This window comes from Myxocyprinus asiaticus, chromosome 18 (genome assembly GCF_019703515.2).
Source record: "Myxocyprinus asiaticus isolate MX2 ecotype Aquarium Trade chromosome 18, UBuf_Myxa_2, whole genome shotgun sequence".
NCBI classification, from domain to species: domain Eukaryota; kingdom Metazoa; phylum Chordata; class Actinopteri; order Cypriniformes; family Catostomidae; genus Myxocyprinus; species Myxocyprinus asiaticus.
In genome coordinates, this window is record NC_059361.1 from 33,481,121 (window position 1) to 33,497,979 (window position 16,859).

General features: G+C 38.0%; 2 protein-coding genes across 2 annotated transcripts; both read right to left on the reverse strand.

Moving 5' to 3' along the window:
• Nucleotides 1–1,529: 1,529 nt before the first annotated feature.
• Nucleotides 1,530–4,377, reverse strand: LOC127455773 (growth arrest-specific protein 1-like). Its single transcript, XM_051723901.1, has one exon. It carries the CDS (start codon nt 3,979–3,981, stop codon nt 3,223–3,225), a length of 759 nt encoding a protein of 252 aa, XP_051579861.1. The 5' UTR covers nt 3,982–4,377; the 3' UTR covers nt 1,530–3,222.
• A 5,920-nt stretch (nt 4,378–10,297) lies between these two features.
• LOC127455775 (complexin-3-like) lies at nt 10,298–16,566 on the reverse strand. The gene is made up of 3 exons (XM_051723905.1): nt 16,240–16,566; nt 11,412–11,499; nt 10,298–10,909 (listed from the first exon to the last, which is right to left on the reverse strand). The coding sequence occupies exons 1-3, from the start codon at nt 16,395–16,397 to the stop codon at nt 10,685–10,687; spliced, it is 471 nt and encodes a 156-aa protein (XP_051579865.1). The 5' UTR covers nt 16,398–16,566; the 3' UTR covers nt 10,298–10,684.
• Nucleotides 16,567–16,859: the final 293 nt, after the last annotated feature.

Consider the following 16,859-nt stretch of genomic DNA (forward strand, 5'->3'; position numbering starts at 1 on the left):
TGCATTCCTCTTCCCTCTCTGGAATAAGTCAGTCTGCAGAAACCATCATGCACACTTGGAGCTTTGTAGTACAGTATAGAGCATTTACATTAGCAACAAAACACATCACAGCAAATATAAATTAAAGACACGAAACCTGTGATTGGGCTGGTGTTAGTGAAACTACGTACTTTGAAAGTGTAGTTTGCCCTGCTAGATACCCTTAAAAAAAGCAGGTAGCAACACTAAAAGCTAATGATAAAAGTAGCTACCTACATCAAAGCAATTTAAGGGCGTAAAAAAACAATGAGCATCTCATCTACATTGACAGCAATTTAAATTTACACTAAATACAGCTAATAAAACTAGAAAACACCACATAAAAAATTGTCATACTATTTGAAACAACATGAGTGTGTGTAAATGAAAGATAATATGAAATATTTAATATTAGGATATTTAAATGAAAGATAAATATACTTTCTGTTGTTAGTTCATCCCCAACACTGCAGTTCTACAGTAGAAAGGACAGTTAGGTGAAAGTGCCTACTTAGAGCAGTTCTCTAGTCTGATAAGATCTCATGAGATGTCTTCAGTTTCACTCCAGATTTGCCTGAGGGTTTCATTAAAGGCCAGAGTAAGAGAGGATAGGTACTGATCACCCTTCTGAAACACACACAACGGTGCTGTTGTTGTTACTTGCCTCCATTTTGTGCCAGCTCTGCTCTGCCCCATCCTGGCACTCTCTCTGCCAGTTGCTCATGATTTTAGTTTTGAGAATTCGTGCCAACTCAACATCAGATGAACTGAGAAAGGGTTTGTTTGTGTGAGGAGGAACCTTAATCCTTCAGAGGCTTATAACCAGTATCAACCCCCAACACACAGAGGTCTCATTACATTGACATGCTCGTCATGAATAGAACATTGTACCCACAGGACAAAATGCTGCCTCTAAAATGCGAATGTAACCTAAAGCACAGCAGTGTGTGTGTTGAGGTGGGGGTTAAAATCTGGGTCACTTCCAGAGACCTGAGAGCAGATAAATGAGAAAATAGGCTCCAGCTCAGTGTCACTATTAGCCCCTGAGTGGCCCCTACTCCCCCCTCAACCCGTCTCCCCTGCTTTTGTTTATTTTGATTCTGTTCCCAGTCATTCGGGTGGGGGGTGTTCATGAGGGAGGAAAGAAGGGCTTTAGTGTCGACTGAAATGTGTACCTTGAGTTAGTCGGGTTCCTGCTCGTTGTTTTCACAGAAAACCCCCCAAAAATGAATGTCTGTAAACCCTCAGGCTTCTGCTGTGATCTGCTGTTTTCCAGAGACTTTATAGTATTCAGGTGTTTTGAATTAAAAAACACTTCATACAGCATACAGTATTTAAACATTACAATCGAGTCATTTGAGCAACAGCTAAATTTGTTAGATTGTTTGAAAAATTTTAAACAACAGAACAGAAATATTCTGATTCCATTGACATTTTCAGCAACAAGTAATTTGTCTGTCAACACTGACAGCAAAAAAGCTAAACATATTTGATATTTAATCTATGGCTATGTGGAGTGGGATTTTGGACCAATAAGATTTCAGTGTGGGCAGAGCTACAAATAGAAAAAGCAACCGAACAAAATGCCAGTCAGAACAAAAACTCAGGTTAACATGAAGTGCTTGTCACCTTGCCACAACTTCTTGATTTTCAGCTATCAGATGATAAATTGACTCCATTTTAAGGCACGTCCATTTCACATTCTCATGTTTTATTTTTCGTAATAATTCCAAAATGTATAAATAGGTTTTTTTGTTGTTTTTTTGTTTTGTTTTTTCTGTACAAAGTTTTTGAAAATTGCAGCAACTCAAAAAGATTGTGGAGCCTTTGAGAAAAAATTATAATAAAAAAAATCAGTCCAGAAACATACTCTTTGCAAGAATGCACATGCAGACATGAATGCTTGGCCAACACACTGCAAACATGCAGTTTTGTTGGACATACTGAATGTGCATTCTTGTATTACTGTGGCTGAAACAAACCTAAGTACTGCAGGGGGCAATATGGTTACCTTCAAATGTCTGTGCCATTAAACCAGATGTTATTAATCAGATAGCTAGCTTAACTAAATTGTACAACAAAATTATAACCGATCTTTTATGTAAACTCCCCTATGACAGTAGTTGACCGGAAAGAGAAAACTAAGAGTTGAAGGAGACCTTTTATGCACCCCTTGCAACATTGCTTAGAATGCGACATATCCTTGCATTGTGTTATAAATTGCATTCTTACACATTTCGGAACACATCAACCTGAAATCGAGCTTGTATAGTTGCATAGAGTATGTTTTGGGCCATAGAGTTTGAATTTAACTTTAAATTCTACACTTTAGTCCACATAACATTAGTAATTATTCATGATAAGGAACAACTGGACTTTGAGATCTAAAACATTTGAAAACAAATACTAGCTTCTTTTATGAAGACAAGAGTTTTCAAGCCTGATATTGACCTTCATCAGAGCTGCTTGAGTTGGTAAAAAAAATAGTCATTCAGGCACTTGGTGTTAACCAGCATTCACATACAACATATATTTCAAGTTTAAAGATATTTGATCAACCCTGTGCTGTTAAAAGTTAGCATCATGTCTTCAGACCACTATTGAAGACCATCGCAGACTTCTTTAGCATAATGACATGAGGTTCTGTCATTGAATCAGAGGAAGAAGTTACTCCAGGAAAGACTCCAATAAAACCAGGCAGAACTGAAGAGTGAGCGATTGGGGTTGAGACCATTTAACAGCTTCTAAAAGGACCTCTTAACTTAAAAGAAAGTACTTGATCCCAGAACTGTCTCCTTTATCCAGCCGCAAACTACTAATATTTGGAATGAGGTGCAAGTACAAAACAGAGTCTGCTGGCAAACCCTCTTGATGCAAGTCCACTGTTTGTCTTTTGTCTTACTAAAAGATTCACACTCCAAGTGCCACTGAAGGGAAACAAGAGTCATGTCACACTGAAATCATAACAAAAGTCTGCAGTGAGTTTATTCCACAATCATCTGTCGATGAAAATTCTTTGGTCTGGACAAACATCATTGGGAACCTGGCTTTAAAAGGACTACAAAGTTGCACTCAGTGACTCTGAGATGATAATCATCAGCAAGTGTCCGCCCATCCTGTGACCCTGGTGCTTGCTTTGTTGATGGTCAGTCGTAGCTGTATTGTATTTGATCATACAATAGGGTACAGTGACTGTAGAAAAACTCAAACACAGGTAGCAGCCAGAACAAAAGCACTACACAGCAAAACCACCCAGTGAGAAAGAGTGAAGGCACTTGACATCACAGCATCTGCATCTGTCATCTCTCTCTCTGGTCTCACCTCATAATCTTCATCCTCATATATATCATCCATTCCGTCGTCAATGGAAACACTGTGGTCCCCTATAGAACAAAGTTTGACCATATTATGTTTGACCACCTCACAAAATGGCCTTTCCAAACCATCACAAACACACTGATTCAGCAGCACGCCATTTGGCATGAATAATAGTTCCTCTATGGTTGATTTACATTGGGACGAACATTTCCTCCCGTTGAACAGTTGTCCGCAGTGAGACAGGTAGGTTGTCAGGGACTTTTGACAGCTGGGCTCGTCCTCGCAACGCTGGCGGGCTTCGGTACAGCCAATCCCATCTGCGCCACCAGGATGCGTCCTTGGCAGACACGGTTCAATGGCGCGTTTGGCCCGCAGACACTCTGTGTCTGTACCACATTCGCAGGTCTCCAGTCCTGGCCCACTGGCGGTCAGGTTGAGGTGGATGAGTGCGCTGATGCAGTGGCTCGGGCACTGCCGTCGAATCCCCCGAATATTCCCATCACACGCGGTCAGATATTGATTATAGGCGAGTTCACAGTCCTGCTCCTCGTGACACCTGATAAGTGCCTGCCAACAAACCAACTGTGCATCAAGCGACATCAGAAACGTGAGGAGAAATGTGACCCGACTGAAGCAGCTCTCCATCTCTGGGATTGTGCTTTGAAAACTCAGAATAACTGCATGCTCAAATTAGTCCCCTTTAATCCCAGATCTCATCCTCATGCTGACTAAAACTCATACTCTTCAACAAGCAAATCTTATTCCAAAATAAACTTTTCCAGCCAGAAACAATGTTCAACAGTTATCCATGCCATCAACAGTTATCTGTGCTATCTGGCCACTTCCCAAGCCATCAGATTCCTCCGAGAGTGCATTTCAACTATTTTTCTGTTTGCATCCTCTGTATGGGGAAAAATCCATCTTCATTTGAGGTTTTTCATGTTAGTTTAATTGTCTGTTTCTCAGAGTTCTGTTCCTGCTGCATGTCTTTGTCCCTCCAGTGCTTTCATGCTCTGCTGCGCATTTACGCACAGAGACACCTCCTCCAAACCCCACTCCTCCAAAACTCTTCTCTAAAACTCCCTTACCTCTGCCCCCAAAGCCTTCTCCTCCCATCATTACAGATTTTGTTGTTCTATTGGCTGTAAATGAGGAGTGCGCAGCCATGTGATTACTTTCCATAGAAACGCCTGCTTTTGGCAAACCTCGCCTCCTGTACAGGATAAATAAAATGTTCATACATTTTATGAAACCAGCGAGCTGTGTGGTCTGCCTGCCTCCCTCTCTGCATTAGATTACAAAACCCCATCAGGGGAGAGAAAGAGAAAGAGACAGGCACACATTCCTCTGTTGGAAGCTCAACATCTACAAACCACTTCAATTTAAAGCACAGAAAAACAAATCTGTTTCTCTTTAGCGCAAGAGAACATGCCCCTGTGTAAACTGTTGCAAACCTGACGGGTTTTTAGCCCCCATCCCTCTCTGCTCCTTTTTTGGGTGTTTTAATCGTGCCCTGATGGAAAAGAAAAGGTCCACAAAAGTGTTTTCTGGACCATTTCACCCTCCTTGTGTCCGACTAGCCATGCAGTAGCCCAATGGCCCATCAATAGAGAGACTTTCCACAACAATGTATTTTACTTTCTTTCACAGAGCACTTGAGATCAGCGATGTTCTGCTATTCAAATGGAAACTACTCTGATTTGAGTTTAAAAACTATACAAAAACACAACTATTCCTGGAGTCTGCTATAGCCCAAAACTGCACTGAAAAAAGTGTGTGATCCCTCTATTTGAATTAGGGCTGTCGATTTAAAGGTATAGTTCACCCAAAAATGAAAATTCTCTTATCATTTACTCACCCTCATGCCATCCCAGATGTGTATGACTTTCTTTCTTCTGCTGAACACAAACAAAGATTTTTAGAAGAATATCTCAGCTCTGTAGGTCTATACAATGCAACTGAATGGTGATCAGGCCTTTGAAGCGCCAAAAAGAAGATAAAGTTAGTATAAACATAATCCATAATCTTGTTATTGCAATCTCTAGGCTTTCAAGTACACTTCCTAGTGCTAGACACATACACAGAGTGCTAGATGAGCCTATAGGAAGTGTAATCGATCGCCAAGAAGACCATGAAACCAGGAAAATGCTGCCTCTGGAGGCTGTATACGGAGGTAGCAAGGGACCAAGGCACGTCTGAATCCAATGTTCACATCACATCCTATCTACTCAGATACCCTCCTCTAATCGCATAGATGTATCCTTCACTGCCTATGAAATCTCACAATCCTGAGCGTGCGGATCCACAGCGGTTGAGCTGAAGAAAAAAAAATGGCAGCCAAAGAGGCAGTTGATAGCCAATTTGTGTGTAAATGTACATTTTTATTCACTTTTTTAAACTTTATATTCCATTTCTAGCGAGAAAGTAATATTGTAGTTATTAAATATACACTTGGTTATTGCTAAAACTCTCTTGATTTTGTTCAAGATTATTTACCCATTATTTATTTTTAAAATAAATAATTACATGAAAAATAACTCCTAAAAAAATTAATGCTATTAATCACACTCCCGACCTGTATGCAAATTCTGTAATAAGGAATGTTCCTACCATCTGAGCAATTCAAGCTTGATGTAAGACCTTGATGCAGTAGGGGGCAGTCAGCACGTCAGCTGTACAGGCAACATGCCTCATCAAAGGAGCAAGCAGGAAAGCCTTCCACAGATGACAGCTAGATGGAGCACAACAGAATACAGGGATTTCGAGATGCGTTTTTCAAAGTTTCAAACTAAGTTTAACTAGACGTCCTAAAAATACAGTACTTTTGACTACAGGAGCCTAAAAGTAGGGAGCCGCGATGCAAACAAAGTGAGATGCTCCAAAAGCATCAGTTTTACGCATTAATACATATACCAACAATTAGGGCACCTACACACTAGGGAAAGCTCACACGTAGCATTTGACGCATCAGAATGTGAAAGGTTCATTTGGAAGGCATTTGAAATCTAGCGGCAATCCAGCGGCTATCATGGATAGCTTTCTAAAATATAACTTTTTGACAGTATACCAGTAAACACTTAAACCAGGAGTCAGCAAACTATAGCACACGTGCCAGCATGAGATGAATAAAAAGTTAAAATGTGACGTGACTGAAGTATACCCAACAGACTCCTGCAGCGCATGCAAGCCATTCACACATCACGAGTCGGCAGCGCGTCACTTCTGGTTAATCGCACAAGTAAACGAGCCCGCATTGCTTCAGTCAGGCTGTGCGGATGACAGCCTACATTCCTTGTTACATTAGTTTCTTTTTGTTTTCAGAACAACACGTCATGTAATAAGGAAAACACCACTATTAATACTTGAGATTTCCAACCCAGCTTACAGGTACACCCTCCTTAAACTGGGGTCACATTCAAAATTACATTAAACAATTAAGAGAAAATATAAACGCACATTGTCGGGTTCAAAAGTTTGTCTATTCAAAATATACATTAAACCTGGAAATAAAGTTTTAGGATTTTGCAGGTGCGAATCACCAAAAAGGGCTAAATAGTTGATCGGCTTGTGATGCGCGAGGGGGTGGGTGTCGGCACAGTCATTGACCAGGAAAATAAAGAACGGCACTCCATGTCAAAAAGGTTGCCGACCCCTGACTTAAACACTTCTCCAGGATCTTCCTCTACAATAACTTTGTCTTTGTAGTCTGACAGAGAAACATATAACAGGGAATGAATACACTGCATGGATGAGTTTGTCCTCCGTGTTTTTATCAGTTTCACAGTGCAGCTAGTCCCACCTTACAGAGATTCTCATTGGTCAACGTATGTCTACATCAGTGTGCATTGCAGCAAAAGTTCAAATGTTCTCAACTTTAGGTAACATGACGGAGCATCACTATTGCAAACCCTTACGCTTTCCCTCTCTGTCCTTCCAACGCACCAACCCTGCTGAAATCTATAATTTTGCAGCGTTCTCTGATGCAGCGTAAAAAAGCTTGTGTGTAGGTGTGTGTTGTGTGTTTTAAAACAGATGGAAGTAGGCCAATAATTGGGTAATGTTCAATGAAATAGAAATAAGCTACATTATATCTGAATTATAATATTTGTTATATATATTAAATATTTATTTTAATTATATTCTAAATTACCTTTATTTGTGGGGCTTTCTCAGTAAATATTGATATGAGATTGCTTGTGATTGATTTGATCAGTTAATTGGCTCATCAGTTAATTAACTGAGGAAAAATGCACCTTTATTGTTAGGCTACAGTATTCTCCATCCAAAACTATTTTTAAAAAATGATTCTTGTTTAGAAATTATCCTTTCAGTTTTATGAGATTATTTTTGATTGTGAGACATCTTTGAATATTTGTACTTTTGAAAAAAAAAAAAAAAATTGTCACACTGTAAGACTATTGAAGTGAACAGCACAAAAGCTAAAAGGAGATTAAAAATGGTGAAAAACTTAAAATGGCAACAAGTTACAGCACCAAAAATATACATAAATCTTTTCCATTTAAAAAAAAAGATCATATCTATATCTGTCAACTTTCCACCAACAGAAAGTTTATACATAATGAAATGTGAAAAGTGTTTGCGAACTCACTGGGTGTGTGCAAAACCTGAAAAAAAAAAAAAAATGCTCCTTCAAGACATCAAGGCACGTCTGAATCCATTGTTTTTGTCACATACCGTCTACTAACATGCCTTCATCTGATCAGTTTTTAAGCCAGCACACGTGTCCTGTACTGCCTAGAATATCCCACAATCCTGTGCGGGCATTTAAAGGAAATAATATCTCTTTTGTGTTCCATGTAAGAAAGAAAAACATACAGGTTTGGAACAACATGAGGATAAGTAAGTGATTACAGAATTTTCCTTTTTGGGTGAACTATCCCTTTACTGACTAAGCAGCGAGGCAGCTGTGGACAATGACGTCTGTGTTTTTATTGGTAATGACCCCACCTGCTGGTAAGAAACAGCACTGCACCAGGTGCGAGCTGTGGATACATTAGACAAACGCTGAAAGCAAATTATATCACATGCATCCAAGTCTTAGTACAAATATATTTATTACAGTTTCAACAGTCAATCAAAAATCTGGAAATCACATCAGAATAAGTACAGTATTACATTACATTGGTAATTAGTTACTTATGCAGTCCAAAAGGGTAACAACTAAGGTATTAAGGGCATAAGTAAAATCAACATCAAACAATATTTTCTAGCCATAACTTAGGAATTTAATAAGTCTATAACCTATTAGGTAAGATAAATTATACACTTTAATTTCAGACTTATTCCCCATATGTTATTGGCTATCACCTCTGTCCTGTATTAAGATCAGAGACTGTAATATTGCTGTTATTTATTTTTAATTTTTTTGCAAACATCACAAGATGAAAGCTTATTACTCCAGTCAGTCTTTCCAGAAAAATCTAAATCCCTGCATGGCTTCATCTAAAACATATTGACAACAGACACAAGTCACAGAAAACACAAACTACACGAAAGTGCTTCAGTTTTTTTTTTTTTTTTAAATAATGAAATAATAAAAAGCTTTCATTCGCACTGTCCCACCTCATACTGACGCCTGCAGTCAGAATAATTAAGCAGAATATTTCAGATAATAATTTTGCTTGTAGCGAGAGAGGGAACCTCTCTGAACCACCAGAAAGCAAAAGGTCAACATCTGCATCAAGACAACACCAAACCACCTGCACAAAATTTCACCACTGAAGGAAAGGTCAAAGGGTGTTAACCACAGCAAAGTCAAGGTCAAATGTAAAAGGTTTAAGTTACCCCTTTTCCACAAGCACGGTGTCTGTGCCCAATCTGGCACTGTTCCGCACATTTCCATCTAAAAAACGGAGGCTTTAGGCCAGAGAAAAGGGCCCTTTAAACCTGCTGGTCTCAAACCTGTACATTATGGAACCAGTAACGTCAGAGATCTATTTCTATTTCTGCTACGCTGCAAATTTACCCAAATATTCTCTTTATTTTCTGTTTGAAATAAAATGTGTTTATTTACAAATATTATGTTTGTGAATTGAATGCTGTGAATTGCTGTAAAGCTCATAATGGCATAAAGACGCAAAACTTACTTTGGATGTTAAAACAAATTCTCAAAACTAGAAGGACAAAATTAAGACCATGATGCAGCACGTTCATTTGCAGTTAGGTTATGTATTAAGTCAGTTATGTCATTGTTCACCTCTCGTCGTACACCTCTTCACAGATCTCCTGGCTGCTTATCAGCTCTGGCACAATGTTTGTGGAAAGGGGGTAAGTGTGGATGCCTAAAAGTATCTGGGGTTATCCTCTAATCCTGCACCCATAAGCACTTTAACAGATCTCAGGGGCAGTCACATTTCTAAGGAATCCTCAGTATTGTGAACCAACACTATTGCTTTAATGGACCTGATTGTTTTACACGTTCACACTGTAGCAGGTGTGCAGGTTTAAATTGGATTATCAGAGCAGGGTGTCTATATTTGATGAGAGGCCTGTCAGGTTGTATGAATTTCACTAAAATATGTCCAGGTCAGATTTCACAGCATAATAAAAAATAAATAAAATAAGAAATTATATTTTGCATTAAGATAAACAAGCATATTTTTAAGACCATTAAGATTTTCTGGCATAGTGACATTATTTTTATAACACATTTTCCCACAAATTCTTATATTTCTTTTTTTTTAACTGTAAAACATCTTGATGTTTCATTTTTGAGTTTTCTTTTTTATAAAGTTCCCATAATTCTCAATGGATTCCCATTACTGTAATTGAGTAATTGTTTAGTGTATTAGTCAAAAAAATAACTGTAGTATATATTTTAAATCAGCATAAATTAAGGCAGTACAACAAATCTTACCATAATATAAATATACTTAATTTAGATAAGATATCCATAATTGTTTTGGCATACAATAATAACAATATATATATATAATTATTATTATTATTATTTTTTTGCATAACTGTAATGTGAATTTAGAGGGGGGAAATGTGTTTAATTGTTATGAAAATAATGTAACAATAAAAAATTAATAAAAAAAAAAAACCCTTCATTTTCTTAGATTTTTGGGTGAAATAAGACCAGGACATGTTCTTGACAGGTTTTGTGAGATCCACCCGGTAAGTACACAAAAGACATTTAAAATTCTAGAACAATATTAGGATTATGAAACAACACTGCCATAAAAGCCATTCTAGATGTGTGAATATGGATGTTTGGCAGTGTGTGTGTTTATGTCTGTATGAGAGCGAGATGATGGAGAAGATATACAGTACAGTAGATAAGGAAAGAAGAAGTTTTCTAGGAAGAAAGAGAGACAGAGAGAGATCACATGAGGGAACACTTGTCAGCAGAGTTCTTCAGATCTTCCAGTGTGGCCTGAGCTTTGCCCTTTAGATGGTTCATGTCCACATTCTGGATGTTGGTCAGCTGACCCAGGACAGACTGCTTGTGTTCCTCCTCTTGGTTGTCCTCAGCGATCATCTTGGCAAGTTCAGTGGGGAGCTCAACATCATCTCGCGCAGCCTGAATCTGAGTCTCATCTACCTCATTCTGAAATACAGAAAACCATCAATATGAGCTATTGAGAGGTTTGATGATGAGAAAACTTCCAGGTTTGACATCAGTGACGATCGGTAATAACACACTTGAAACTGGCATCAAACATGATGCAATGCCTCTTGAGGAGACAAGTTTGAATGTGCACACATGCAAATGAGATTTGAGAGCTTCAGCAGAGGGGAAGATAATAAGGGAACAATAACTTCAATTTGGGTCTGTTCTTCACACACAAAGCAATTGTATTACTATAATACTTTTATGATACTTATTTTTTTATCCTTTTTTGAGCTTGACAGTATAAATCTCCAACCATATTCGTTGTACGAGAAAGACAATTTGCAAAATATCAAAAATTCTGCAAATACAAAATAAAGTTGTATGGGTTATGAACAACATGAGGGTGAGAAAACAATCAAATAATTTTCTTTTTTGGATGAACTATCACTTTAAGATTGTGCACAGTGTGGCAAAAGAGAGTTTCATTAAGCGTTACCTTTGGTAACCTGTATTTGTCTCTGAAGTGAGATCTGACTGTCGCCCTCTCCGCCTTCCGCTGGGCAAAACTGGTATCTCGTTCTTCCCTGGGGAGATATGAGAACAGAGAGACGTCAAACACACACATGGTAATCTGAGGATTTCACACAAGATGAATTCTTCACACGAGTTTCTTTTGATCATTTATGCACCTAAATGTACTGTAAGACTTCTATGTCACTCTCAAGCTAATAGTCATCTGATAGTCATCTGTATATTTTCTAACTATGTAACTATTTTTTCCACTGGCGCTGACATGTTGAAGGACTCATTTTCCAGATGTTATTTTCAATAGCGCTGTTCAGCTTGTAGTCCAAAAACTCAGAAGAGAATTCACCATGTGTTCCCTCTGGATTTTCCTATGGGTTTTATAATGGGTTTTTTAAACTTATGAGCAAAATAAGTCCAGACCTTATTTTACTCATAAGTTGAAAACCCCATTATAAAACCCATAGGAAAATCCAGAGGGAACCCATGGCAAATTAGTCTTCCGGATTCACCCACAAATTGACATCATGGCTGAACAGCTCTATAATGATCATATAAGACTCCCATGACTTGACTTTAGTAATAAAAAAAAAAGAAATTAGACAGAACTGCCTAAATTGAACTTAAAAAGGTTTACGTTTTTCACATTACAACACTATTTTCCTTTTTTTTTTTTTTTTTTTATAATTTTTGTCATGCCAAACCCAAACTCTTAAGCTTTGGCACAAACTAAAAAACCTTCCAAAACAGCTTTCATGACAAAATGCAGACAGACTGGATTTTAAGTCCCTTTGTAGCACATATATATATATATATGCAACATATAAGTCTGGTCTGTTATGTTACACCATATGTGAAATTTCTGCACCACTAGCGTCACCACACAGAATTGTAAAAAAAAATTCAAGCATGTTTCCCAAACACTTCCCCCGTCTGCGATAAGTTGGAAAGTTCAACTGTTTGCACTGATCAAAGCACCTCAGGCATAATGAAAATCAAACTTGATTTTTAGTTTGATGGTAATTGCTTTCTAAGGTGAAATATGAATCACATGATAGTGGAAAACAAGATTAAATGGGCATGGGGAACAACCCACTTGTAAGCAAATATAAAAATAATGGATTTTATTAACATTATTTTTTGTTTATACCTATAAAAACACTGATGTTTGGTTAACCGTAAATAAAGTTGTATTGTGAATGATTGTTTCTGTGCTGTTAAAGGTCATGTGAGGTGATAGGTCATAACATACTAGACAAATTTAGGGGCCACAGGTAAATGGCGGTTGAGCAACAACCAGACCTATGAAACGTTGAAACAAAGTTAAAAAAATTACAGTATTTTGGAAGGATGCTGGTTTAATCCAGAGTCTTTCTAGCAAGACAGTCCACTGGCAGCCATCTTTGGAATGCTCTCGGGAAGCACTTTCTAGTCATGAAAGTGAAGCATCTATCTTTTGAATGGGGAACCCTGAAATCTCCAAAACAGTTGGTCAAGATTTCGATTAAAGGACATATTTAAAATCAGCAGTAAAATCTGACAACGCTGGCATCATAAATTGTGTTTATTTGCCTCAGATTACACTAAAAATCTCATTTTCCTGGCTTGTAAAGCTAATGCGCATGTGCATTTTATAGTTGATTGACAGGCAGATGTCTGTATCTAAAAGGTGATTGGCTCTTTTACCTGTGAAGTGGGACTTCCTTTCTACATCCGTCAAGCGTTAGGCGTTCCAATTTCTGCCATTCATTTTAATAGAAGTGGCCCGTCTCTGCTAAATAATCTTTGTTTGCTTCACGTAAATAATACTTTATATATCACATCCCTTTTTGGTATTCTAGCGCATATTAAGTGAAAGTTATCTAGTGTACCAGCTTTACATGGTCATGACAGGAGTTAGTAACAGGTTAGTACCTGATTCTATCACACTAGTCACTTGTTAACATGTATAATGTTTTGTATAATTTGTTTTGTGGCTATACTGTCTAAACATATATTGTTCATAGTGCAATAAACAGTGCACACAGTAGAGGATTTAGGCTTGGGCGACATGTGCAGTTGCCCAGGTTGGCATCTTGCGGGGGGCGGCACAAGGCACCCACAGAGATGCCCCCACCCTGGTCAACAACTTTGAGGGTGTGTTGAAGCGGGTTTCGCCCAAGGCACCATACAACACCCCCCACCCCCCCCACCCCGGTCAACAACTTTGGGGGCGTGCTGAAGCGGGTTTCGCACAGGGCGCCATACAAGCTAGAACCGCCACTGAATGCACATTGTAGAATGTTTATTCCACTGCAATGCTTTTCCCCATAGAATTACACTGTACAGTCAGTACATTTCTGTAAATGCAAATTTTGCTTGTTTTCACAAACTGAAGGACAAGTCGAAATAATTTTCTGTGGTAATCAACAGCATGTCAGAGATGCTGTCCATAGAGCTTAACTTGTATTTTATTTTGGTTACTTCAGAGGGATTGTCGTTTAAATAAGTGCACCAGAAGTCGCTTTGGATAAAAGTGTTTGCCAAATGACTACTTACTAGAGGAGAAGAGTAAAAGAGTGATCTTAGGGATTTAGACTTGCACTGACAGTCGGACTGATGCTCATCCACTCTCAAACACACAACGTACAGTTCACTACAACAAATAAGTAGTTAAACAAAATCCCCTATATCAATAAGCAGTAAAAACCTTGAGAAGATCATGGTGGTTTGGCTGATTCAAAGAGTAAATGCACAAGTCTCTGTCAGAGTCAACATTCTTAAATGGGCTGTTTCACACGGCTGTCTCAGCATGTAAAATCTGCTCTCTGAAGAAATGAGTTGGATTACCATCATTCGGATGAGCTCGGCACAGCCATTTGAAGTCTGTGAAATCAAAATTTTCCAAATATGGCAGTTATGCAAACCGTGTCAACATGGCCACCTGTTCATGCCTGCACTGGCTGTCAGCCCTCTAACTAAAGACAAAACGTGTGAAATAAAGATATATTTTTTGGCTGGGGTACTGGATCATGATATACAGTAATGATTCTAATGGCCTCACTTTTTATTATTCTCATATTATATGCCGTACACAAAATCCCAGAGAGTGTTTGAAAAAATTTAGATTTATGCATCTGTTCTGCTCAGAATGAGAAAAGTGATTCAGCTTTCAGAAGAACTGTTCTTCTGTTCTGTTGGTTTCCTGAATGTTCTCAAGTGAGGTAATTCACAGTCAGACAGTATTTTTCCTCAGGTGTACTCATAGAAGGATTTTATGCGACACCATTTATCCCCCCTACAGCAGAAAATACATTAATCTTCACTAACAAACAATAAAGTACCAAAAATAGTACCATGTTAATACTTACCATGGAAAGGCCATATTTTTTGGATATGCACCATGATGTCATACCATGTTCTTTGGACATGTGCCGTGCAGTGTTGGGGAAGTTACTCTAAAATAATACTAATTACATCTTCTACAGTGTAATTAGATTACTGTACATATTATTCTGTCTGAATAAGTAATTGTATTACTTATTACTAATTACTTTCTAAACCCTTATCAACCTCGACCAGATGAAAAATACAAGGATAGACATGAAACTGTTCTTTTAATTCTTTTAAATAAATCATATAAAATCAAATAAATTATTCATGAACTGGCCAAAGAATGTAAGAGGGCTGCATTAAATTAGAAAACATACATTTTAATATTAGATGTTAAATTTTAATTTTAAATTCACTATTTATTTATGTATTCTGGGGCCCAGGACTGTATATTGCTTTGGGCCCCTTTCCTATTAAAAAATACAGTTTAGAATTTATTGTGGGGCCCCCCTAGACATTTGGGCCCCTAGAATCATTACCACGTTTCACCCCTCTAGCTCCGGCCCTGGTTTTATAGAATTGTTCTATAGTCTATACAGTATTTAACACAATTACATCAATTACTGAAAAATTAAGAGTAATCCCTTACTTTACTTTTTTTCAGTGAAAAAGTAATTTAATCACAGTAATTAATTACTTAGTAATGCATTACACCCAACACGGGTGCCGTGGCAATACTATGTTTTTTACACATGTACCATGTTATGCCATCGTATTCTTTGAAAACCCTTGGAGTAGCATGTAAATACCATGGTAATCATTCAGCATGATGGTATACATCAATGCTACATCCAGAGTATTTTTATTGTATTTTATTGTAACAGTTAATCATCTCTTTCATTATTTATTTTGATTGGATTCACATTCTTAAGAACATATATAACAGTTATTTTGGGTTAATAATATAATAATCATTCTGATTTTATGAGTGATACATTATGCATATAAATACACACACACACACACACACACGCATTGTTTTATATTTATTAATATTTATACTTGTATTTACACTTAAACCAATTAATTAACAATATTTTAGAACACACAATATACATAAATATACAGTGTTAATATACAAGAATGAAACACAATTTTGTTGTCAACATCCCAACGTCTGGAGCAACGTAATTGAATTATTTTGCAAAATTCTACTATACACACGCAATTTTGCTGGACAGTCCTGTGGATGTGAGTAATGCTGTGGAATATTATTCATATATGAATGAGCAGGAATCTCCCCGAGCGAAATGAGCAGCTGCGCGCGCGAGAGATCCAGAGAAGCGCGAAAAATGCGCGCGCCTCTCCACACGCGCTCGGTACGGCTACTTCATTACCACAACATTCCCCTCACGAGAAACCTCATGAAAATCAACGTATTTAAGTTAAATATGCTTAAAGCAGGTAGGAAGAAAGGGTTGTCTTACTTTTCCTCCTCTAGTTGTTGTTGGTACTGTTCAAACTCTTCTTGTGTCATTCCTTTAGTAGCAGAGTCGGATTTATCTCCATCAGATTTCTCTTCTGTCAGACCTCCTGTCAGATTCTTTAGCTGACCGCCGACTACGTGTTTCACCATGAAAGCCATCGTTCAATTGTAAATGTTTTATATATATATATATATATATATATATATATATATTCTTCTATTTGGTAAACTATTAGTCCAATAAAATTATTAATTCCAATGAGGTCAATACTATGGGCAGAAAAATGTCTTTCTCATTCAACGCCGAACAGCAACTGCGTGCGTTTCCTCAGCTGAGGTAAAGTGAAGTGAAGTGATGTGGATTCATCTCATCAGCAGCAGTTTGACTATTCCATCCACCCAATCCCGTGTTTCCTCAACCGACTCTTCCCGCCCAATCCCATGCACCGCTGGATTAAGCGCGCGCGCAGTTAACAGCTCGTGCTTTTGAGTCACGGACGGTTTTTTTTTTCTTGGGCGCGCGTGACATGTCAGAACACATCGCGCGTCTGTTTTCGCTGCGCGCGAGTCTGAGTCCGTTAACGGGATGACGCTGAGCAGAACGGATTCAGAGTGTCTATA